At 54.6% G+C, this 25,315-nt stretch overlaps 1 protein-coding gene across 1 annotated transcript; it reads right to left on the bottom strand.

The window, feature by feature from the left end:
* Positions 1 to 1,273: 1,273 nt before the first annotated feature.
* TTLL13 (tubulin tyrosine ligase like 13) lies at positions 1,274 to 24,322 on the bottom strand. Its single transcript, XM_065412732.1, is given in 17 exon segments — positions 1,274 to 1,527; positions 2,571 to 2,943; positions 6,645 to 6,845; positions 7,215 to 7,398; positions 7,903 to 8,091; positions 9,384 to 9,568; positions 10,157 to 10,382; positions 10,794 to 10,879; positions 12,291 to 12,434; positions 12,711 to 12,867; positions 14,424 to 14,554; positions 15,102 to 15,220; positions 16,392 to 16,432; positions 20,385 to 20,685; positions 23,200 to 23,308; positions 23,311 to 23,395; positions 24,279 to 24,322. Coding segments are annotated over 17 exon segments (2,829 nt in total).
* Positions 24,323 to 25,315: the final 993 nt, after the last annotated feature.

Below are 25,315 nucleotides of genomic sequence, written 5' to 3'. Positions count from 1 at the left end.
CTATGGCCCTCTGCAAGCTTATTGGTGCAGCCCAGTGGGCGCTGCAGGCAGAGGGGATGCTGGGATTCTGTTCATACCTGAGTGCAGACAAATTGTGGTGGAGAATGCTCCCGTGTGGCTTGTAGTGGGAGCAAAGGGCAGGATACCCACCAATTACCCAAACCTGGGGCACTCTCACAAAATCCATTTGCTCAGCCCTAGTTTCTGAACATTCGCCAGACCCTTTGGCAAATGCTTCCCCCATCCAGCTTCACGGGAAACCCCAAGAGATGGAAACCTTCTTCTTTCAAATGGTAAATAAGGGTTAAACTGAGACATTCTGGGTGAGGACAGAATTCTATCCCAGCTCCTGAGGGCAGGGCCCATGGGCAACGGTGAGCGGCAATTCACCTCTCGTTTCATATCGATTTAGCCCTAGCTGGTGTCCTCACTCCCGCAGGTTGCATGGTGACCCCAGGTTAGCTTCCTTTGTACAGTCAGATATGAACAAGCAAAACTGTGTTTAGACATGCGGCTTGACCTCCCACTCATCAAGCCAATCAAATCCCATGGGCAGTCCCTTCCAATGCAAACTGCCCTGGCAGCTGTAGGCCAGCGCATTATGGGAGTGTGGATTACCATTATTTACCAGTGCCTAGAGGCCAGCCCCCTGTGGTGCTGGGCACCGCACAAACCTAGTGACAGCCCCCACCCTAAAGAGTTTACAATCTAGTAAGGCCAAGTTATAGCCCATTTGGGAAGAGCTTGGTAAAGGAGTCTGTGGAGTTGCTCCAGCATGGCAGCAGGCCCCGCATTGCAAAGAGGGATGTTCCAAGGTGACAGAGGGGTAAGGAGCTTTTCTCTGCTGAATCAGGAGTGGGACTATGGGGAAGAGCTCTCAGCAGATTTACAGCATTGCTCATTGCAAGTAATGCAACCCATGGAGAATGAAGCAAGGGCCTGGAGAGATGGCTCCAATGGGCGAAAATACCAGCTGTTCATTTAGATTTCATTCCCGATGGTCTCCAGCCATTTTACAGTGTTTATACAGGGCTGGCCTAAGCTCCCGTGGCTCTGAAATGCAGCCATCCCTGGGGTGGGACATATCTGCTGTTAACAGAACACACTACTCCACAAGAGGAGTTTGTTAGGAGGGGTGGGGAGGTGAAGAATAACGTACTCCAGCTGGAATCTGGCCAGGATAACAGGGCAAACATCCTCCTCTGGGGACACGAGCTCCTCAGTGAGCACTAGTGGTGAGGAGCTTGCTGGAAGCCACCTGAAGGCAGGGCCGTTACCTGTGGTGGTTGAAGTGGAGAATGGACATGGCATTGGCGCGGTGTGAGGTGTCTGAGCGCTGGACGATGGGAGCAGAGGCAGAGTTGATGGCTAGCTCATGGACTGCAGCACGGTTGAGGGAGTCTGTCACTGAGGGGAAGGTGCAGTCACTATACGTGCGATTTGGAGCCTTGCCAGCATGAGCCAGGTATGTCAGAGAGTCAGTGTAACCACTGGCCATATGGAGGGGCCGCCTGGGGGCATGGGCATCTGAAACGAGAGCACAGGAGGGACACAATGCAGGGCTGGAGCATCCCAGGAGGAACACCAAAGATGCCCCTTGGTGTTTGCCTTGAGCATGCCTGGCTACATGGCCACATGTTAAGGCACTGGCTGGAAGCTGGGGCAGTGCTCCAAAGACTGAGGGGATAAATACCCTGCCCCTCAACTCCTCTTTTCTGCCAAAAGCCCTGACCGCAGCAGGGTGGAGGAAGGGCAGTGTGGCTCTGGGGAGGGGACAGTGAGAGAACGAGAGTTACTGTTGGTGAGTTTGTCCCCCTGCAGGTGACAGTGTCTGTGCAACCCCCTCCTAGGGCGCAGGGCCCCCAGTAGTGGCACTCCTTCAGGAGCCTGGTTGGGAATACACAGGGTTATTGACTGATACCCCCCTGGAGCCATGTCACTCACTGGGACCCCCTAAGACACTCTTGGGCCATAGCTGTCTAAAGGGGCATTATGGCACCCCCAGTCCACTCCCCTTTCTAAAACAACTGCTCTCCTCAGACATTATTGCAGCCACTGCCTGCTCCTGCCCCACCTCCCAAGCACTATTGAACTTACACCCTGCTCACTTTGCCTTAGCTCCAGCATGCCCAATGCAGCAGCTGGTCCCATGTGCAGGTGCAGGGGAGGAGAACACATCTCCCCAGGGACAGAGATCTCCGCTGGCTTCCAGCCCTTAGAGTCCAGCAAAGACTCACCCTCTACGGGTCTCCATTGATTCTGAGCTTGATTTCCCTGCCTACTCCCTGACTGAGACTAGAGACTGATGGCATCCCAGGGCTCTGAGAGTCTCCGCGCTGGATCGAGTAAGATGGAACACTTCTACCATGTCACCAGCTGTGCCAGAGGAGAATGCCCTGGGAATCCAGTCAGGCGAGGGAAGGTCGCCTGCTAACCAAACCATACCAATGGGGGGAACAGGAGAGCCATAGATGCCTGGAAGGCAACTCAGAGCTGGGTTATGTCTCCCAAAAGAGAGGATGCTTTAGAACTGACACCAGCAGTATGCCAGGCCCCGATTCTGTACTCACGGCTTTCGACCTTGTTTCTGGCGCTGGAGAATCTCCGGCCTCCCTCGTTCAGTATCTTTACCAGAGCACAGGGCTCGGTGACCATCGGTGTCCCCAGAGTGTGGCTTCCTAACCAGCTCATGTTCTTCTGCGGCTGCAGGCCATGCTGTGGCTTATACTGTGCACGGTAGGGGATGCTCTGGCCCATGCCTGACAGGGTACCCAGGAGGGTGGGAATGAAGCCCTGGTTGCCCAGCATCCGGGCCCTGGCCGCAGGCTGCTGCATGATCTGCTGTCCTAACTCCCGGACTGTGCCTCCCAGGAGTGAGAGGGGGACGAGGGTCATTGAACCCTGTGTCTGCCGGTTCCCAAACACGTCCTGAAGGAATCGCGGCTGGAAGAAAAGAAGAGCAGCGACGTATGTTTTAATTCCTGGGGGGCATGGTTAGGGAGCGCAGAAGGGCTGTCCTCCTCATAGACTTTAAGGTCAGAACACAAGGGACCACCCTGCTGCCTGCACATCACAGGCCACAGAACCTCCCCCGCACACTCTGGTAACAGACCCCAAACCTCTGGCTGAGTCACTGAATTCCTCAAATCATGAGTTCAAGTAACAGAGAATCCACCATTTCCACTAGTTTAAACCTGCAAGTGCCCCGTGCCCCATGCTGCAGAGGAAGATGAAAAACCTCCAAGGACTCTGCCAATCTGACCAGGGGGAAATTTCTTCCCAACCCCCCTATTTAACCTGTTACTGTTACACCCCTGAGAATCCTCCCTGCGTTTTCACCCCATTTACACCCCACACTTGCAGTCAGAGATTCTGAGGCCAGAAGGGACCATTGTGATTCTCTGGTCTGACCTCCTGTACAACACAGACCAGAGAACCGAACCCAGCGATTGTTGCCTGCAGCCCATCACTTCTGGCTCAGCTAGAGTGGCTCTGTTACACAGTCACACCCACCCTGGATTTCAAGACACCAAAAGATGGAGAATCCACCATGTCCCTTGGTTATTTGCTCCAGTGGTTAAACAGCCTGATTATTAAAAAAATTATATCTTATTTCTAATCTGAATTTGTCTCACTTCAGCTTCCAGCCACTACAACTTGTTCTGCATTAGTCTGCAAGATTAAAAAGCTCTTTACTCAGAAATCTTTGTTCCACGTAGATATTTCAAGACAGTGATCAACCTTCGATTGGTTACGCTAAATGGATTGCGCTTCTTTGGTCTCTCACCATAAGGCAGGTTTTCCAGACCTCAAACTACCCTTGTTGCTCTTTTGTGAACCCTTTCTAATGTATCACCCTCCTTTCTGACATGTGTCCCTACCCTGCCAGCAAAGGACTGGACAGAATGCGCCTGTCAATGCCAGAGGAGATGATGCTGAGCCCCGAGAAATTTCTCACTCATCACTGGCACAAGAACGGATGTCGAGTCTCCAGCATGGCAGGTAACAGCCAAGCCCCACGGCCCTTTACAGCCATCATGACTAACGGAGACAGTGACTAGCAGACTACTGGCTTCACTCCCTCCTGGATTTTGGACCAAGCATCTCTGCAGCTGCATAGCATGTTGCGTGTTCAGGAATTGACTAGGAAGCCACCAGCCGGCCCAAGAAAACCCAACAAGCCTCTCATCTCACTCGGATGTTCCCCAGTTCCGGATTCCACTGAAGCAGCCATTTGAAGTGCCCAGTGTTCTGCCACAGCACTGTCTGCTGACACACGGGAGTCCAGGGAGTGCACTGGATATGGCAGCATAGCTCTGGGCTTGATACTGTGACACACCCATCCAGAGTGGGCCAGTAGCTTTGCAGGCAGAAGCCCACACAACAAAAACACTAACCCAGGAACCTATTCTTGCAACAAAGCCCGATGCCAACTCTGTCCACATATCTATTCAGGGGACACCATCATAGGACCTAATCACATCAGCCACGCCATCCGGGACTCATTCACCTGCACATCTACCAATGTGATCTATGCCATCATGTGCCAGCAATGCCCCTCTGCCATGGACATTGGCCAAACCAGACAGTCTCTACACAAAAGAATAAATGGACACAAATCAGACGTCAAAAATTATAACATTCAAAAACCAGTCGGAGAACACTTCAACCTCCCTGGACACTCAATTACAGACCTAAAAGTCGCAATTCTTCAACAAAAAAACTTCAAAAACAGACTCCAGCGAGAAACTGCAGAACTGGAATTAATTTGCAAACTAGACACCATTAAATTAGGCTTGAATAAAGACTGGGAATGGATGGGTCATTACACAAACTAAAACCTATTTCCCCATGCTAATTTTCCCCCTACTGTTACTCACACCTTCTTGTCAACTGTTGGAAATGGGCCATCCTGATTATCACTACAAAAGTTTTTTTTCTCCCGCTGATAATAGCCCACCTTAATTGATTTGTCTCGTTAGAGTTGGTAGGGCAACACCCATTTTTTCATGTTCTCTGTATATATATATCTTCCTACTATATTTTCCACTCCATGCATCTGATGAAGTGGGCTCTAGCCCACAAAAGCTTAGGCCCAAATAAATGTGTTAGTCTCTAAGGTGCCACAAGGATTCCTCGTTCTTTCAGCCCCGAGTGACCTGCTTTACGCTGAGAACAGGGCCTTACTAATTACCCTTAGCACAGTGCGTGTTTCTAAAGCACTCAAGCTACGTGACACGCACTGTGTGCCGTTAGTATCCGTGCTACAGACGGCTGTCACGTTCCCTGGGAGATGCAGCCCCACAGAATGCCAGGAGATCAGGGATGGGCATTTGTCAGGGTGCAATTTTTAGACAAGTCTTTGTTGCTCCTTTCAGCCCCACTTTGTCAAAGGGCTGGTGGCTCCCTTTGCATAGGTCTCCCAGCTGCTAGACAGCTACTCCAGAGTTCACTTTCTTCAGCTATAAACTTGTCACTGACCTGGAGAAATAGACCCCGTATCTAAAGGTGATCTGATCTCTATGGGATGTCTAATGGCCCAGCACTGTAGGTCCCCATTCTCTTGCGGCTGCTCATTGGTGTATGAATATTGGCACTAGGACAGGGAGTGCAGCAGAAAATCATACTCATTTCCCTGACAGAGAATCTGGCTTCCCCAGACTTGTTTTTTTCCCGACAGATTAAAGTAATTGTGTTCACTGCAGAGGAAGGGGCATTCCAGGCATTTCCAGGGCCTGCAGGAGCTCACGTGGGCAGTGATAGTAGCCATCCTGTGGACTGTGAATGGAACCCTCTCACCACATCTGCGCTTGGTCACTGGAATATAGCACAAGGGCAGGGCAGGTCTGACGAGTGACTGTATGGGCTAGTCTACACGACACAGCCCATCTCTGCCCATGCAGCCATGCCCGCCGAGCTATGCCAACAGGAGGAATTTTTTGGCCCCTGTAGAAAGGCCACCTCCCCAAATGACGTTAGCTAAGCCAGCAGAAGAGCTCGTCTGGGGGCACAGCTGTGGCTACACTGGGGTTTTGCCAGCAGAGCCTGTGGGCTGTGTGTGTTTTCACATCCCTCACCAACACAGCTGTGCTGACAAAACTCGGTAGTGTAGAGCTGGCCAAGAACAACAGCCCCTTCTTCTCCAGCAGAGCAGCTCCTCTTCTTCACAAGGCTTTCACTCCTGTTAGCTAACTCAAGTGAAGAACACACCTGTGTTCCCTAGTGAAGACAAGGCCACTGAGACCAGACGTTCCAGTATGCACAGCTCAACCTTGAGCCAGGACACCAGGCTGTAATGCACACTGGGACTTTTGGGGACTTCCATATTAAGAGAGCAGTCCCCTCTGTTCTGTTCCATGGGATGCCGGTAAGATGAGTGCCTCCAGGACCCTCCTCTGGACTGTTGAGGTGCCCCTGAGGAATCACTTTTTGACCCTTTTGAACACAGGAAAAATTAACATAAAAACAGGCCAACCCAAGGACCCAGCCCCAGCCCTCATTCTCATTTAACCCAGCCAGAGGAACTTCTCCAGGCCAGCAGTGCCCAGCGTCCTCAGTTCCTCCAGCTCCTGTCTGAGCAGGACCACCAAGAACACCACCTATGCACTAGCCCTGGGAGGTGCCTCGGCGCAGCCCACCTTTACCTGGCTCTCGGAGATATTGATGTGGGGCCTGTGGACATCCACAGGCCTGGGCTCAGTTGTGTGGAGCAGCCGAGAGAGCTGATCCACGATGCCCAGACCCCGGATGAGGTTTTCGCGCTGCAGAAGAGCCTTGATCCTCTCTACTTCCTCATCTTCCACTATCTCCTGGGGCCGCATGGAGTCAAACACCATCTGCTGCATCTTAGGACAGAAATACACCTCGAATTACAGCATGGTCTGGGGGGCTGGGCCACAGACTAACAGAGGGAGGAGAGTGACTATGGCCACAAACTATGCTGGGGTCAGGAACAGGGCCTGGGCCACAAGTTCCAGTGTGGAGCAGGAAGGAGACCCCGGCCACAGACTCCAGTCGGGGGTAAGAGGGGTGGGGGGCCATAGACTTCCATGGGCTGGCTGTTCACAGCACTCCCAGCACAGGTCAGCAGCACTCAAACCAGCTCAATCCTTGGCTGGTGTGGGAGATGTCAGTGCCCCCAGCTCTCCTCCTGGTGCCAGGTGGCTCCATTTGACCTGCCCCATGCAGCTGCATGCTGGATGGAGCAGTGGTACCTTCCTGTTGCAGGTCCTGGCGCTGTTGTAGGTGAGGCGAGTGGGAGGAGCCTTGGCCTTGGTGCGGATGCGGGATTTCTCCCCAGCTGACTCTCCCTGCAGGTTCTCCTTTTGCTCCTTTTTCTTCTTCCCAGTAGTAGCCTCTCGTTGCTCTTGCTTCAAGCGAATTTCCTCCAGCTGCTGCCTGGCAAGAACCAACAGTCTTGGTCACTGCCGCTCAGTGTGAGATCTTGTGCCAAGCTGTGCTGACCCCAATGGAGGGGACATACAGCACAGCCAAGGGTTGCTATCAGGAGCAGGGTCCGTGATGGCGAATGTGCTGGGAAATGGCCCTGGGTCTTTAAAAGCTGTTACCACCCCCGAAAGGAAATACCCTTTGCACCAGGTTGTGCCACCTAGATGGGGTGGAGACGGGCCTACTCAGATGCACCAGGATGCATTCTATAAACCACCTCCAGAATCCATAAACAATGGACTCTGGCCTGTCTCCCTCTCAGATCCAGAGGCAGGGCACAGAGGTTATGTGGAGGACACGGTGCCTTCCCCATCCCCTGGCAATGGAGCCAGGGCTCCTCTCCTAGGTGCTCCCCCCCCACCCCCACCCCAGGCAGCAGCAGGTGTTCCCAGCAGAGAGACTCTCTGCCCCATGGCAGCCAATGAGGAGGGCTTTTCCACAGGAGCAATGTACCTGGCACACTCCTCTCTTGCCTTGGAAGCCACTGTCTCCTGGAAGAGGGAGCCACTGTGCTTGAAGAATGGCTCATACTTGTCTGTCTCGCGCGTGGGGTAAATGCGCCGGTACCCTCCCAGGTGCGTGTTCTCATACTTCTCCGCTTGGGCCAGCCAGGCCGCCTGGCTGTTCTCTAACTGCTCACGTCTGCCATCCGAAAACAAAGATGAAAGCAGGAGGAGCCATGGCAGACACATCCCTAGAGATTGTTGTACAGGCAGCAGGGGGGGACAAGTTCCAGATGCTGCCCTGTCCAGGAGTCTAGCTGGCCTTTCTCCCCTTCCCCTCCCCATCTGGGAACCCCAGTGTACATTCACTGCACCAAGCCAATGCACCCTCCCGGTCGGTATCTCCTCCAGCTGGGCAGTACAGGCAAAGCAGGGAGGCTCAGAGCTCCTCTCACCGTCCCCACCCTTCTCAGCCAAGAGTACCAGTTCACAAGAGCTCGGGTGTCTCAGCTGGGCCTGCCAGCTTTCATCCAGCTGTGAGCACTCCAGCCTGGGAGAGGGGGCAGCCCAGCCCCACGCAGCGGGGCTGGAACAGTTTTTATAGTGGGGGGGCTGAGAGCCTTTGAACCTAACTGTAACCCCTGGATATGATGGAAACCACTTCAAGCCAGGGGTGCGGCAGCTCCCCCAGCCCCCTAGTTCTAGCACCTCGGGACCCAGGGGCAGCAGAGCACAGCACGGGTCCAAGCTTTAGTTACCTGATGTAATTAATTGAAACTGGTGCGTGGGAGGGAGCTCCTGCCCACCCTGCCTCGAGAGGTGGCCAATCCAAACTGGCCTCAACAGTTGGGCATTGGCTTTAGCCGTGAGTAGACATGTCTGCATGAGTGGGCAGGGAAGCAATGCTGCTTTGTGGAGAAGTAGGGTTGCCAACCCTCCAGGATTGGCCGGGAGTCTCCCGGAATCGGCATCGATCTCCCGGTGACTAGTGAAAGCAATCCGGGAGATTTTAATAGGATATTTTAAGAAAATGACATTACATCATGTTGGGGGGGAAATATCTCCCGGAATAGCTTCAGTCAGAGTTGGCAACCCTATGGAGAAGCTGGAATCTCAAAGCTTCTGTGGGAAAAAGGCCACGTGTCACCGGGTACAGTGCCCCAGGATGGCCAGGGAGGGCCCTGTGACCAAAGCAGGCACAACTGAATGGGAGAGGTAGTAAGCAGCCTGGGACGGGGCTGAGTCTAGAGTACCAGGAATCAGACACGTCCCAGAGGCTGGGAGCCTCAATCATGGGTCTCCTCTGGGATGCTGAAAGCCTGGGCCCTCTCCCCTTACAGGTGACAATGTTCTCAACAGTGCCACAGCCTCTGAGGGATTTCAAACGGCCACAAAGCAGCCTTTGGCCTCGCATGCTTGTTACTCTGTTCCCTGCTGTGACCCCTGTTCTCCCCAAAGGCCTGCAGCACTCCTCCTTGGGGGGAGCAGCACCTGGCTTCACGAGGTGGCTGGTGGGCCTGGAAGAGTCGCTCCTTCACCCGTCGCTTGTCCTCTTCCAGCACCTTCCTCTTGTCACAGGCTCGCAGGTTTATCAGGTTGATGGCGTCACAGAGCAAAGCGTCCTTCACCTCTCGGTCCAAGCGCGAGTCCGTGGTGAAACTGGGAGAGTGATTCACCTGCCAAGACAAATGGCTAGTCTAACATACACATGTGCAGCTCTAACAATCTGCTGCTGGCCTCAGACCCTTCCCCACCTCATGTTCCTTCATTCCCCTCAGGCAGCCCCCGTCCTACAGCTGCCCTCTTTCCTATCATGGTCATAACAGTAAGCATCCTGCTGCTGTGTGGGGCTGATGTTTGCTGTTGCTGCTTTCCTGGCACAAAGTGCCATCTAAAGATCAGCCAGGCTGCAGGTATAACTTCCTGGCCCCTCACTGACCGCCAAGGACACTGAGGAGGCCATTCCAGGTTCTGAATGGTGCTGCAGAGATCCACGCAGCCCTGTGACTCAGGAGAGTCCCCGTTATTACCCCAGGAACTTGGGGAAGACATTTCCTTGTGTAGATTACTTGGCTATTTGCCTCCAGAGCTCCTCATTTAATGGAGTGCTGCAGAGATTGCAGGTGGCAGCATCAATCAAACTAAAACCGTCTGCAACTTGCCCCAGGCTTTAGTTCTACTTCTCTCCTTGGGCGACAAAAGCCCTCAACCATCTGCTGTGCAGAGGGGGTGAGTTCCAGGCCACCGGCGGGGTTTTCACTCACCTCCAGCAGCCAGGGCTTCAGCTTTCTGTCTAGCAGGATGTCAAAGCCCAGAATCTCAAAGCAGGCACAGCCGGTGATGTGGTTGGGGAAGCAGGTGCGGTAGTTGTGCTTCAGAACAGGGTGGGCTGAGATAAGGGTCTTTATAATGATGTCCTCAATGTCTTCCCAGAGTTCTGTCGTGTCGTAGCTGTTGTCCATCATCCAGGCATTCAAGGTAGACAGTTTCCTGTTTGGGGAACAAGGCGGTGATCAGAGCTGTCCAAGTCAAAGTGGTTCTGCAGCAGTAGCAAGCAATGTCACCACACTGGCTCCATGGGTCAGAAAGGCGTGGAGAACTCAGGGGACTGAGCCCCGGTGCTGCTTCTTACAAAGCCAGCAAGCCCCAGAGGCACCCCAGATACAGGACCCACTGAGGGGACAGTTCTGTGCTCAGAATTAACAAGCAAAGAGACAGTTGGACCAGGAGCCCAAGACACTGAAGTGGGTGACCTCCACCTAAGTGACTTTAAAAGAGAACGTTCACACGGGGTGAGCTGCTATGGCATGCTGCCCAATGAAGGAAGCATGCCAGCCCCATCAATATGGCCTCCCAGCAGGAAGTGAACGAGGGGCTCTGGCGGCATAGGCAGGATGGTACCTCTTACTGCCCATCATGTCGTCTCGGATGAAGTTTTCATTATGTTTGTTGATAGCATAGTTGGTCAGGTGCATGCAGATATCGTCCTGAGAGAGGGACAGCAAGAGACCTTCACACTCAATCTCCGAGTGCCAGTGAGAGACAAGAGGCCCCAGATGTCCAGCAATGCTTAGCCTTCTATCCGGCAACTGCCGCTCACCTCTGCCCCAGCACCACCACCTCCTCCCCTCCCCAAAGCCATTCCTTCACCCCAGGCCTAAATTCTTCGCCCCGCCACTCTGAGTGCCTGATTTCAGGTCAGCATCAAAACCGCACAAACCTATGAACACGTGGCCAGAGCCTGCTGTGGCTGAAATCTGCTTGGTGCAGCAGCAGCCAGCTGGTGCTGGACGCATCTCTCCGATTGTCCACCCCAGCACAAATCAGAGCTGCGTGGAGACTGGTGTCATCTAAGCCCCTGGCAATGGCTTCTGAGGAACCATATGCCACCTGGAGACAGCCAGAGCCATGCCCCCCGTCCTCTGCATACCCCATATGTCAGTGGTGAGGAGTGGGAGATAGGAGTGGGCTACACTGGATCTGTGCCCACTGGGGTCTGTCCCATGCTGCCCCCCCAGCAGAGGAGGTGCAGAGAAGAGAATCTGCCCCTTTTCTTTATTCATCCCAAAACAGAGCACCCCCCGAGACACTCAGCTACTAGAGGGAGGGGGCTGTGTCTGTAGGTAGGTATGTGCATAGCCCTGCAAATCTGCGGATATCCACTTTATATCTACGGCTATCCACATCCATGGATGCAGACATCCACAGACCATGTTTGCGGATCGGATGCGGATACAAATTTTGTATCGCGCAGGGCTCTAGGTATGCGGCACAGATTAGCTAGAGTTCTTCCCAGCCGAGGCAATAGCTCGGGATGAGCGCTTGCCAGTGGTGTTTGGATGGACTCCACCTCTGGGTGCTGCTGTGTAAGGTACAAAGCCCAACGAGGCGTGAGGGATAGCTCAGTGGTTTGAGCATTGGCCTGCTAAGCCCAGGGTTGTGAGTTCAATCCTTGAGGGGGCCATTTAGGGATCTGGGGCAAAATCAGTACTTGGTCCTGCTAGTGAAGGCAGGGGGCTGGACTCGATGACCTTCCAGCTCTATGAGATAGGGATATCTCCATATATTATTTCTCCCTTTCCCTTCCCATCTCCCCATTCTCCATCTTGCCTCCAGCCATCGGGATAATCACCCTGCTCCCTGTTCAGCCCCTGAAGCCTGGGCAGAGCAGACCGCAGGGAATGGGGGCTGCGCACCTGGAGGATCCTGGAGCTCCTGAAATAACCATCCTGACATGGAGCAAAAGGAATGGGGGAAAAGGCAGAACAGAGCAGGAAGCAGAGGAGGGAGAAGAAGAAAACGAGGCCCTGACTTCCCAGTGGTTTGTGTGCCCTTAGGACGAGTGTGTGTTAATCCTATTGACGCTACGCCAGTTGCTTGGAAACGTCCCTTCTTTACCAGGTTGCTGCTGCTGGGCTCGATGTACCTCATGGTGGCAAACCGGGCCAGCCCTTCCTCATAGACAAAAATCTTCAGGGGGTCACAGGATGTGACCAGGACGTAGATACGCAGGTCAAATTTGAAGCCATCAATAAGGAAGGGCTGTGAGAGAAAAGGGGGGAGTGCCCGTGAGATACAATAGCATTGCTAGCTGCATTGCTGGCTGCATGGCTCAGGCTCTGCATTCTCAGCTGCTCAGCTGGGAAGGAGAAATGCTGAGGGCAGCCTGGCGATGGCCCTGCTGGGAGGTTGCAACCCCGATGCTGCTGGCTGAGCTTTCACAGTGGAAGGCTGGCAGTAGTGGGGCACGGGACACGGGAAGGGCATGGGAGGCCAGAAGCTCACACCTTTTTTCCAGGACAGTGGGAGCCCTGTTACCTTGGATATGTACTGCTGGCAGATCAGGTGCTCCCCGTGTTTAATCTCCTTTGGGTTGCGGGTTATGAAGATGCCCCTTCCTTGGCAGCCACTGTCTGGCTTGCAGATGTACGTCCTGTTTTTCCTTATGCGCCCGTAGGCCTGGAAATCCCCATAGCTATGTAATGAAGAAGTAGTGACTGTTAGAGCTGCAGGACTCTCCGGTGGCTGTTTGGAGCACTGCATGCTGGGCCATGTAGGGCTCAGCATTGGTGGGGCAGCGAGAAGAGCAGTCCTGCACCGCACTGCGCTACTCCTGAAGAACATTATTTATCACTGTCTCATCGCAGCCTGGGGGAGAAAGCCCTTATGGCTCTAAGCACTGCTGGGTTAATATCTCTGCCTCCACCACAGAGAAAGGGTAACGAAACGGCAGCTGCGGCCTAGTCAGGACCCAGCAAGGTTTTAGCTCTACTACTGTGGAGGGAGCAGGGGGAAACTAACCAACCCTTGGCCACAAAGGAGAATGAAACAATAAACTACAATGATGGCTTTCCTGCGGGCTCTCCTGAAAAGACATTTGCCAAACCGGACAGAGATGGATGTGAGAGGAGGCCGGAGGCCCAGGCCAGGGTGCTCTGACCTGGGGCATAGTCAGGACAGGGATGGACGTGAGAGGAGGCCAGAGGCCCAGGCCAGGGTGCTCTGACCTGGGGCATAGTCAGGACAGGGATGGATGTGAGAGGAGGCCGGAGGCCCAAGCCAGAGTGCTCTGACCTGGGGCATAGTCAGGACAGGGATGGATGTGAGAGGAGGCCGGAGGCCCAAGCCAGAGTGCTCTGACCTGGGGCATAGTCAGGACAGGGATGGACGTGAGAGGAGGCCAGAGATGGCCTAATCTCCAACAGTGCCGCACACTGATTGGCTCCAATGCCAGCTGCTGGGTGCCTCAATTTTGAAAGTCAGGCCACTTATTTAAATGCCTAAATATGAAGCTGGAGCTGCTTCAGGCCCCAGTTTGAATACCCTGTCCACAGATTATTGATCCATCTGCCTGTGAACTGACGCCTCACCACACGCTGCTGTGATCCCTTCCAGCCCTCTTCTGGCTTGTGTGCTGAAAGCCTCCACCCCAGCAAAGGGCAAGGCCAGGGGTGCTTGTGTGCTGGGAGGCAGGCGGCTGAGTCCACGGCACCACTGCAGACACATGGCTCCTAGGCCAGCAATGAGCCTCGCGCTCTGCCTGGGGGCGGCCAGGTCCTGCACACCACCCTGAAGGACCCCTCCAGCTGACCAAGGAGGGGTGCGCATGGACTGTCAGGGGAAATCCCACAGAATCACAGAAGTCAGAGGCAAAAATGACCTTTTAGGCTCATCCCTCTGCCCACTGAGGGCCAGGGTAGGATTCCTTTGCAGTCTATTTCCCAAGGCTTAGTCCAATTCAGATTTAAATCCCTCTAGGGATGGGGCTCCTACCCCTTCCCTGAGGAGAACGATTCCACAACCCAATACAGCGCGATTACATTCCGAGATCTGGGACTCTCTAAATACAGAGCCACATCTTCTTACATCCCAAGGAAGGCTACTGAGGCCCAGAGTCAGCAGCGGATCCTCCAGAAAGCATTTTCCCCATGGAAGCTAAGTTCAGTGGTTCCCACTACCCTGACCTCCCTTCCCTGCAGACAGCGTCCACCTGTCCCACTGCTGGCTGGCCTGGCAGTGCTGGTCACTCACTCAGCAGGCAGGCACCAGGTGCGGGGGAAGATGCTGTACTCCTTGGGGAAGAGTTTGAGCATGCGGTTGAGGTTGCGGGCCAGCAGGTCCTTCCGGCAGATCTCTGTCATCCCCGGGAAATGGTTGATTTTCTGAAACAATGTGCAGCAGAAAGGACAAGTCAGCCAAAGGAGCAGAAGTGATAACCCTTCAGAGCCAATGTGAGTCAGTTCAGGGAAGAACAGGACAGGAAGACAGCTGCCCTGCTAGGTGTGCTCACTCTGAGCCCCATCAGCGTGAGATGTGCTCACTCTTCTCTCAAACCTGTGGCTTCCCCTCTCCAAGAACAGCATGATTCACGGAGAGGAGCAGCTGATCAACAAGAACCATGAGCTGAACAAGGACTCAGCAACAGAGAGGATGGCAGCTCTCCAGCTGTTCTTCAACCTGTGGCTGATGGCACCACCTCAGGGGTACTAATGGGGCAAAGGCTCGGGGTGCTGCCGGGATCCTGCTCTCCCTGGTACAGACATGGATAGGCTGTGGGGATTGTCCCATAGGTAACAGAAGGGTAGCACCGATGCTGACCTTGGATACTCTACTTCACTGCACCACATGACTTCCAACCAACTCCTCCCTGCCTCATCCTCCTTGCCTGAGCTCCTCCCACTCGTGGCCTGTCTACGGAGGGGTCTTTACCTGAAACCTCTTCATTTCCATGACGCGCTCCAGAGAGACCGAGCAGTCAGTCCAGTACACCGTCCACTCCTCATCCTCCCCCACTTCTTTTAGGCCACAGTGTCGGGCAGCACGCCGCACTGTAGCAAAACAAGCACATGGCAAGAGGCATCTCCAAGTGGGGCATGGGAGATGGGCCCCAAGAGTTCACACTCTCTAAGCTGAAGTAGATGGGAAGAGGCAGGCAAAGGAAGGAACGCCCCAGGACTTCCACCCACACCTCCAAAGGGGAGAAAGACCCGGTGGGACCCTGGGGAAAGCAGAAGGAACATACCCCTCCCTTAGCTGAACTGTCCACTGGATCTCACTCCTGGACTAATGAAATATGTCAACCCTGGAAGCGCATTTGTCTGGTGGTCCCAGGAAGGGGGCAGAGGCCTGACCCCAGATCTTTGGAGGTGCCCAGTTCACCTCAGCTTCTTAGAAGGTGCCCATCATCATAGTATCTGGCACCTCCCAGAGGGGAGGCATCCAGTGCCCACCATTCCATCTAGAAACTCTGTGTTCTCTCCACAGCAGATGAGACTGTAACTTTCAGTACAGCGATTGTGCTCCATAATATGGAACTTGTGTATAATTGGCATTAACCAATAACTGCCAATAGCCACCTGGACAGAGATGCTGTCATATGTATTCTAACACCATTCCCTCCCACAGAGAGGAGTAAGGTGAGAATCCTAAACCACCTGCCCAAAGTTCATTCCTGGAGGCACTGGCTGGAGGGGAGGGGAGGGGTCTCCTGCACAGATCCAGCCCAGGCCAGTCATATATGCAAATCACTGCCATCCCAGGCTGCTCAGTGTCCTACTGTAAGTGAAAGGAGTGCATAGTTTTCAGTGCACGAGCGTCAACACTGCAAACATCTGCCTCACAATTGGCACTACCTGAGCCCCTGTTGGCAATCTCGGTAGAGAATGTGCTATGGAGACTAAACTCCCCTGGCATCCCTAGAGGGGTAGGGCTCTCCAGACCAGGGGTGAGACGCACTGGCAGAGCCAGTGTGGGTGGGAAGCTCCCAGTGCTGTGACCAGAGCTGTACCCACTAAATGCAGAGAGAGCTTCAGCCTGAAGTCTGGTCAAGCTGGCACTTTTCACCAGGGCAAAAGTCACTTCCAAACCAGCAATGAATCCATTAAAGCCATTGCGCAGCCCAAACCCAGTGCTACCAGCCTTCTCCAGCCGGGGGGGTCCACAGCACTTGCCACAGTGAGATATGGTCTGAACAGGAGCCCTGGCTTGCCTGCCACTCACCGCTCTCATACTTGCAGTTGGTCAGGTTGATAGACAGCAGCCTGGAATGGAGAGAGAGGAGAAAGCAATGGCTCAGTGCAGACATGCCCCGGTCACCAGAGTGGGCAGGCTCCAGGGAGCTATTCCTAGCCAGCTTTACTGAAGGGCCCCACCCTTTGTCCTCCTAGTCTGGGCAGCCCTTGTGCTGCCGTTAGATGGCAGCTCCCAGGCCAGCTAGGATGACAGAACTAAAGAAACATTTTGCAGATTTTGTTTTGTGAATTCTAGATCCCAGAGACATGATGTCATCACAGCCCAAACTTCTCTACTATGTGCATTTGGTTTCCCATACACAGCAACTTGTGCAACCATGGTGATTTAACGATGTCTATCTGCACAGAAGCACTCAGCAAACCTGCTCTGGTCCCAGCACAGGGCAGACAGGCCTGGAGCAAGGAATGGAAGGTGGGTTCCCATTCAGAATTCCACATTGGGGGAATTTGAGTGACTCGAGATTCCTTCTCTGATTTTGAACATCCCCCAAAGACCCCAATAGGTTCCAGGCCCCAAAATTCAGAGCTGCCCATTATTCATTCTACTTTTGTCTGCTGTTTTTTGAAGGGTGTTTGATGGTAAGTGGCTGAGACCTGGCATACACGTTCTCCCTGGCCACTACTCACCAAATGCTTGTTTTTCATATGAATAAACAAGCTAACTGAACATTTCTTACAGGGGATAATATCTGTTTCTCCCTTTGCATTTGAGGACAGAAGGTCTAGAATAAATTAGGTAAAAAGTGTTCCCTGATGCCCCAGTGGTAATGCCCAAACTTTGCCCACTTCAGGCTCAGATTTTCAGAACTGCATGTGCAAAAACCCATCGGCATAATTCATGCATACCAATTGTCAGTCAAGCAGGTAACTGGTTAGTTGTTCATACACTTCCTGCAATTGTGCACACAGCTGTATTTGCACATACAAACTGTGTGCACAATTTTTGCAATCTGGCCTTTGATGTGCATAAAATAGAGCAGATTGCAACTGCCCTCATCTTCAGCATAGACGTGGCAGCCAGAGCCTTGACAGGTCACAACATGCATGCAATGGTCCATCCAGAGCTGACTGGATGCAGATCCATCACACAGGCTTCCCAAAGAAGGAAACAACAATTCCCATCAGCCCCATCCCACTGCACTTCCCTTCCCCTAGGCAGGTCCTGAACTAGGATGTGGCCAGGTTCTGTTTTGGGAATGGGAGCTGCACAGCAGCAGGAGAGAAGCCCCAGACTCTGTGGACAGAGACACATGTGGAACAGGCTGAGACTGCCAGATGATACAGCTGTGTGCAGGTCTGTATGGTACTCATGGAGGAACAGTAGCTGGGCAGGAAGCCAGGGCACCGGGGCCCCAATAAGAGCCACTAACTGAGCTTGGCTTGGAACCCTGCAAGCACCTATTGGCTGGAACAGAGACTGGACTCTAGGGGGCACCCCGCAGGGACTAAGTGGGGGTCATGGATCAGCATTCATGACGCACTCCCCGTCAGTACCCAGCCCAAGCCGGAAAGCTAATGATCCAATCAGTGGACCAAACTGATGATGAATGCTGGTCACGGGCCACCTGAGGCATGTTGTGCATATGCTAAGAAGATAAAAATGGGGGGCTGGAGACAACCTCAAACAGTCATCTAGTCCAGTCCTCTGCTCTGAGGCAGGACCAAGTAAACCTAGACCAGTGTTTTTCAACCACTGTTCCGCGGCACACTAGTGTGCCGCGAGATGTTGCCTGGTGTGCCGTGGGAAAAAAATATTAAACCATGCTTGAATGTCGGAACTGGTTACTAAAATTTTTGAATCCCACCACTGATGTTAAGGACTATAAATAGCTCAGAATATCAGCTTTGTGTTCAGCCAAACAGGCCCAGGTTGCGCACTGAATAAAGTATTTTATAATTTTTCATATTTCTGTTTACTTACTATTTCATAATAAAGTAATTATAAAATACTTTCTTTGTGTTTATTTGATTCCTATTCAAGAGAATTACTTTATATATAGTCAATATAGGCACAGAGTTAAATTTTTTAACATTTTCTAATGGTGGTGTGCCTCGTGATTTTTTTCATGAAACAAGTGTGCCTTTGCCCAAAAAAAGGTTGAAAAACACTGACCTAGACCACCCCTGACAGGTTTTTGTCCAACCTGTTCTTAAAAACCTCCAATGACGGGGATTCTACAACCTCCCTTGGAAGCCTAATCTGGAGTTTATCTCCCTCGCTGAAGATTAAGCCCATTATTTCTTGTCCTATCTCCAGTGAACATGGAGAACAATTGATCACCATCCTCTTTATAACAGCTCTTAACATAATTGAAGCCAGGGCCGGCTCCAGGCACCAGCCGACCAAGAACGTGCTTGGGGCGGCACCTTGGGCCGGGGCGGCGCTCAGGTTTTTATTTATTTATTTATTGGGCGGGGGCTGGCGTGGCGCGGCGCTGGGGGGGGCGGGGGCTGGCGCTCGGAGGAGGGGCTGGGGTTGGCGCGGCGTGGCGCTGGGGGGGCGGGGGCTGGCGCTCGGAGGAGGGGCGGGGGTTGGCGTGGCGCAGCGCTGGGGGGGCGGGGGTTGGCGCGGCGCTGGGGGGGCGGGGGCTGGTGCTCGGAGGAGGGGCGGGGGCTGGCGCGGCGCGGCGCTGGGGGGGCGGGGGCTGGCGCTCGGAGGAGGGGCGGGGGCTGGCGCGGCGTGGCGCGGCGCTGTGGGGGCGGGGGCTGGCGCTCGGAGGAGGGGCGGGGGTTGGCGCAGCACGGCGCTGGGGGGGTGGGGGCTGGCGCTCGGAGGAGGGGCGGGGGTTGGCGCGGCGCTGGGGGGGCGGGGGTTGGCGCTCGGAGGAGGGGCGGGGGCTGGCGCGGCGCGGCGCTGGGGGGGGCGGGGGCTGGCGCTCGGAGGAGGGGTGGGGGCTGGCGCGGCGCGGCGCAGCGCAGCGCTGGGGGGCGGGGGCTGGCGCTTGGAGGAGGGGCGGGGGTTGGCGCGGTGCTCGGAGGGAGCGTGGCTTCGGGCGGCATGGCGTTCTGGGGGGCGGGGATTCAGGCGGCGTGGTGCTGGGGGGGGCGGGGATTTCGGCAGCACTGGGGGGGGGGAGGCGGCGCGGTGTGGCGCTCGCGGGGGGGGGGGGGGGGCGGCACTCTTCTTTTTTGCGTGGGGCGGCAAAAAAGTTAGAGCCGGCCCTGATTGAAGCCTGTGATCAGATCCCCCACCACACACACACACACAGTCTTCTTTTCTCAGGACTAAACACACATTGTTTAACCTTTCCCCATAGGTCAGTTTTTCTAAACCTTTTATCACTTTTGTTGCTCTCCTGTGGAGTCACTCCGACTTGTCCACTTCTTTCCTAATGTTTGGTGCCCAGAATTGGACACAGTGCTCCAGCTGAGGCCTCAATAGTGCTGAGCAGAGAAGGTGAACTAACATAAACTAACTGCTGCACACAATTACCTCCTGTGTCTTACTGTCATACTGACGAGTCTTGACGCCTGACTGGACAGCCCCAGGGCCCAAACAAGAACCGCTACCAGACACTTTGCATTCTAACTGCCCAAGTCTCTATAGCTAAGGTATCTGCAAACTTTCCTGCCAGCCCTAGAAAAATACCCTTTCACATTAGCCATGTTTCTGAGTGGTTATTGGGACCACCAGGGCTAATGCCTACAAGGCCCAGATGCTGAAGCATCTACAGTGTTTGCTTCTGAGTTGTGGTACACCTGGCACATGACTGGAAGCCTAGGGGTGTGGGGTAGTGGGCAGCCACAGCAATTACACCTGAAATGTAATTTCATCCTGAGATAAGTGGCCTTTGAGTGCCCCTGAAACAGACAGTAAATAAAAACGCAATGGGCAGCTGGCCACACAGACTTTGCTGGCTCCTCTTTGAGTCTAGTGGAACAGTGAGGTCCGGTAGGCCTAGGTGACAGCCTGAGGAACACAAGAAAGTAGAAGGCAGAGGAAGGCGATGAGGAAACTCACCTGTGTTTTCTCTTTTTCTTTCTTGGAGTGGTCTCTGCTTCACAGTTTTCTGTCATTTGTTCTTCCAGATCGATCAGTGAGACAGTCAGCACATCACTTTTCCCATCTGAACTCTTGTGCCCTAGGCATGTGTCCTCTGTCTCAAAAGCTCCCTCCTGAGGAGTGCCATCCTGCTGCATATCTTTACTTCCTCCACCCAGTCTCTTAATGTGTTCATTTGCAAACTCTTCTTCTTCCTCCTCTTCCTCAGTATCATTCTCTGATTCGCTGCTGTCATTGGAGTTCATCTTCATTCTGTTAGCTACTCTTACAAGTTGCATATGAAGGAACTAGTCAGTACGTCATGTGCAAGACAACCTGAACTACAGCTTGTACCAGCTTAAACTACCAGCACCAGCTAATATCAGTGTCCCAACCCCAGCCAAGGCCCAGGCATAGGCAAGTTCTAGCAAGTCCTTTCTCTTATACCTGTCTGCCCTTTTCTCCTGGCCTACCCCAGCAATGACCCAGGGAGTCAGCCTTGCCTCTCTCTGCCCTTGTTCCCCAGCAAGCCTTCCACCCACAGAAGCTGTTCCTTTTTCCTTTCCTTTCCCTCTATGCCAGGTGACAGAGATCACATGACCTCACTAGTGCACACTGAAGATCAGATTAGACTCTTGCAGAAATCGTTTCAGGAGCTCTGCCTGGGGCTATTTCTAGGGAAGACCCACCTGCGTGATTAATCGAATAAGCAGCAGCTCCTGTACCTCCAAAATACAGAGGCTTGACCGTGTTGTCCCTCTCTGTAGAAACTACTGCCTGTAGGCAGCGGACAGGGCAAAGGGTGACCCTTTGTACTGTGTTACTCATTATTTGTATACACTGTTGGATTGCCACACACAAACTGACAGGCTTAGAGTCATGTCATCTAACGTTTGGCCCCCATTGCCCTCCCACTTAACAGGTTTGGGCACAATAGCTTTCGAGTGCAAACATCTGCGCCAGTCACTGTCCAGTCTTCTACAGCTTCCATGGCTCCACACTTGCACTCACTCCCTTGGATGAGGGATGTGTCTACCCACACCCACCTGCTCCTTACTTCCCCCTTTTCTAAGCTCCCAAGAATACATCGGAATGCTTAGCCAGATGCACTGTCGGATGGGAATGTGTTATGGTCAGTGAGCTGCTGCTTAGACAAGCCACACATGCAAGTCCCAGCCCCACCCTCCATTCAGGTCCAAGGTCATTGGAATGATTTATGTGGAAATAAATGACCTTTATATAATGACCAGTAATGCCTATGAGGCCAGTCTGGCATGGTGCGATATGGGGCTCGGAGTTCAGGTTATGCTTACACATAAGCATCTTTAACATATACGCCATCTAGGAGTGTAGTGGTGCACACAAGCCAGCTTACTGCACTGTTCACTGGCAGAAAGTCAGAGGGGATTTGGACAAGGCTGACTGCTTGCAGCTCCTTATACTTAGAATGCCAGCATGTGCTGGCTGACAGGCAGCAATGTCAGTGACGGGCAAGGAAAATCTGCCATTACAATAGCCTGGGCAAGCACAGAGGAAACAATGTAACACGGGGTTATGAGGCCTATGCTGTCACTTGAACATGGTTTGTAGGTACGACAGCAATGGGCACCCTGGAAATATAACAGAAAGACAGACTGGCTTCCCCTTGCAGCACACTGGAGCTATGCAGTAACTTTCCCGGTGATGGGCCAGCAGCCAGTCCTAATGCAACCCAGGCCTTGCCTGTCCTACCGAAGGTAACTGCACAGCCCCAGTGTGCTTCCTAGAACTATCTGCCAGAGCCACAGGGGGGCGCCCCAGCCTCCCGGGCGAGGCAGATGGGTGTGCCAGGTGTATGGGTAAGGCCTAACATCAGTGACGGGCAGCACCACAGGAGGCCGACTGCTAGGACAGCCCAGGAGTGCGGGCTCCGGCTCGGGGGTGGGCCAGGGAAGCAGGGGCCTGGTCCCCTCATCAAGGCTCATCACCACCCCCACCCCTCCCTGAGATGATCCACCTCACCCAGAAGGGAGATCTAACTCCTGCAATGCCCATCCCCTGCTCCCCCAGGATGGGGTCCTCTCCCCCCAGGGGACCCTGCCCCACCCCCTGCTCCCCCAGGATGGGGTCCTCCCCCCCAGTGGGTCCTGCCCCTCCTCCCCCAGGATGGGATCCTCCCCCCCCCCAGTGGGTCCTGCCCCTCCTCCCCCAGGATGGGATCCTCCCCCCCCAGGGGGGCCCTGCCCCACCCCCTGCTCCCCCAGGATGGGGTTCTCCCCCCCAGTGGGTCCTGCCCCTCCTCCCCCAGGATGGGATCCTCCCCCCCCAGGGGGGCCCTGCCCCACCCCCTGCTCCCCCAGGATGGGGTTCTCCCCCCCAGTGGGTCCTGCCCCTCCTCCCCCAGGATGGGGTCCTCTCCCCCCAGGGGGGCCCTGCCCCACCCCCTGCTCCCCCAGGATGGGGTCCTCTCCCCCCAGGGGACCCTGCCCCACCCCGCCCCACCCCCTGCTCCCCCAGGATGGGGTCCTCCCCCCCAGTGGGTCCTGCCCCTCCTCCCCCAGGATGGGATCCTCCCCCCCCAGTGGGTCCTGCCCCTCCTCCCCCAGGATGGGGTCCTCTCCCCCCAGGGGGGCCCTGCCCCACCCCCTGCTCCCCCAGGATGGGGTCCTCTCCCCCCAGGGGGGCCCTGCCCCACCCCCTGCTCTCCCCAAGGGGGGCTGCTCCGCTCCGCCCCGCCCCCTCCGTCTCCCAAGGGTGGGACCTGCCCAAGGCTCCGTCCCTGTTCGGCCCGGCGGCTGGGCCCCGCCCCGGTTACCAGGCCGCCCTGCCCCGCATCCGGGCGGGGCAAGGGCCCCCTGGGGCAACAGCGGCAGCCGCGCCTCCTCCGGCTCCCGCAGGCCCTGACGCTGTCTCCAGGGCGACGAAAGACACCACCCCTATTGGGAAACCAAGCACTGGGGGCGGAGTCAGAACACAGCCCGCCCCCGCCACCATAGAGAGGGAGCCGCCGGCTAGAGCAGCCCTGAGGCGTCGCCGAACCGAAGAAGCGTGCCAGCGGATGGTCACGTGATCGGTAGGCTGGCCTGGCTCCGATAGGCTCCCGGGGAGTGTGAACTGGCCTTTGATTGGCTGAGGTCAGGGCGGAAATAATAACTCCCAGCAAGGCATGGGCTGTTTTCACAATGGAGACAGGTAAATAGTGGGGTCCCCCAAAGATCTGTCCTGGGGTCAGTGCTGTTCAGCATATGCATAAATAACCTGGGAAAGGGGGTAAACGGAGAGGTGACAACGTTTGCAGATGATACAAAATCACTCAGGCTAGTTAAGCCCCATGCAGAGGATCTCACAAAACTGGGTGAGTAGCAAGAAAGTGGCAGACGAAATTCAATGTCGATAAATGCAAAGTAATGCACCTTGGAAAACATAATCCCAACTATACAGATAAAATGATGGAGTCTCAATTAGCTGTTACCACTCTGTAACGAGAGGCCTGGACTTGACATAATTTACAGCCTTCTTGTGTATGGACTTAGCACAATAACTCAAGAGAGAGATCTTGGAGTCCTTGTGGATAGTACCCTGACAACATCCACTCAATGTGCAGCAGCCGTCAAAAAAGCAAACAGAATGTTGGGAATCGTTAGGAAAGGAATCTATCTATCTAAATCCATGGTATGCCCACACTTTGAATAGTGTGTGCAGTTCTGGTCGCCCATCTCAAAAAAAAGATACATTAGAATTGGAAAAGGTTCAGAGAAGGGCAACAAAAATGATTAGGGGGATGGAACAGCTTCTGCATGAGGAGAGGTTGAAAAGACTGGGACTATTTGCCTTCTAAAAGAGACGGCTAATGGGGGATATGACAGACTTCCACCACCACCCCCTGCAACACACCTGCAGCCTCTTGGAGCCTCGGCCCCTGCCAACACCTCCAACATGCCCCCAGCCACTGGCAGCCCCGACCCCCACAACGCCCCCCCCCCGCAACATGTCCCCAGTTGCCCATCCCGCTGGGAGCTCCGACCCCACCACCGCCCCCCGACCACCGCCCATCACTGGGAGTCCCGACCCCACCACCACCCTCACTGGGAGCCCTGACCCCACCACCACCCCCTGACCGCCGCCCCTCATTGGGAGCCCCGACCCCACCAACGCCCCCCGACCACCACCCCTCACTGGGAGCCCTGACCCGACCACTGCCCCTCACTGGGAGCCCCGGCCCCACCAACGCAGCCACTATAAAACTAAGTTGACTTAACCAACCACTGCCCCTCACTGAGAGTACTGCCCCTCACGGGGAGCCCCAGCCCCGCCACCGCCCCCCGACCACCACCCCTCACTGGGAGGCCCGACCCCACCAATGCCGCCACTACAAAAGTAAGTTGACTGAAGTTGCATCAACATACAGTAATTAAATCGGTTTGGCATGTCCACACTGGCTCCTTTTGTTGGCGTGCGCGTCCTCACCAGGAGCACTTGCACCAATTTAAATGTCAGTGGGGCACTGATAGCCTGAGCCCCACCGCCCGGGGGACCAACAGCCTGAGCCCCGCCACCCGGGACTGACAGCCAGAACAGTCTGATGTAAGCAGTGCAGTGTCTACACGGACACTGCATCAACCTAACTGCATTGACTGAAGCGCTACATCTCATGGAGGTGGAGTTATTATGTCGGTGTACTCGGCGACTCACATCGGTGGGAGAACGGCTGTAGTGTGTAGACTCTGACAGAGCTAGGTGGCCATAAGCTGCCTAACTCTGCAGTATAGACCAGGCCTTAGCTTCCAAGTGAAAGGCTGATTCTACCAGCTGCTTGCCCCACACTTTCCTTGGGGCCCTGAGTGCTAGCATGGATTCCCTTGAACTCACTTCTGTCATAAAGATTCTGCAGTCAGATTAGCTGCCAGTTCTGCGGATGATGTACAAGCCAG

This window comes from Emys orbicularis, chromosome 10, assembly GCF_028017835.1.
Source record: "Emys orbicularis isolate rEmyOrb1 chromosome 10, rEmyOrb1.hap1, whole genome shotgun sequence".
Lineage (NCBI taxonomy): Eukaryota > Metazoa > Chordata > Testudines > Emydidae > Emys > Emys orbicularis.
Note: the sequence above shows the minus strand (reverse complement) of the source record. Positions and strands in the feature narration are given on the sequence as shown.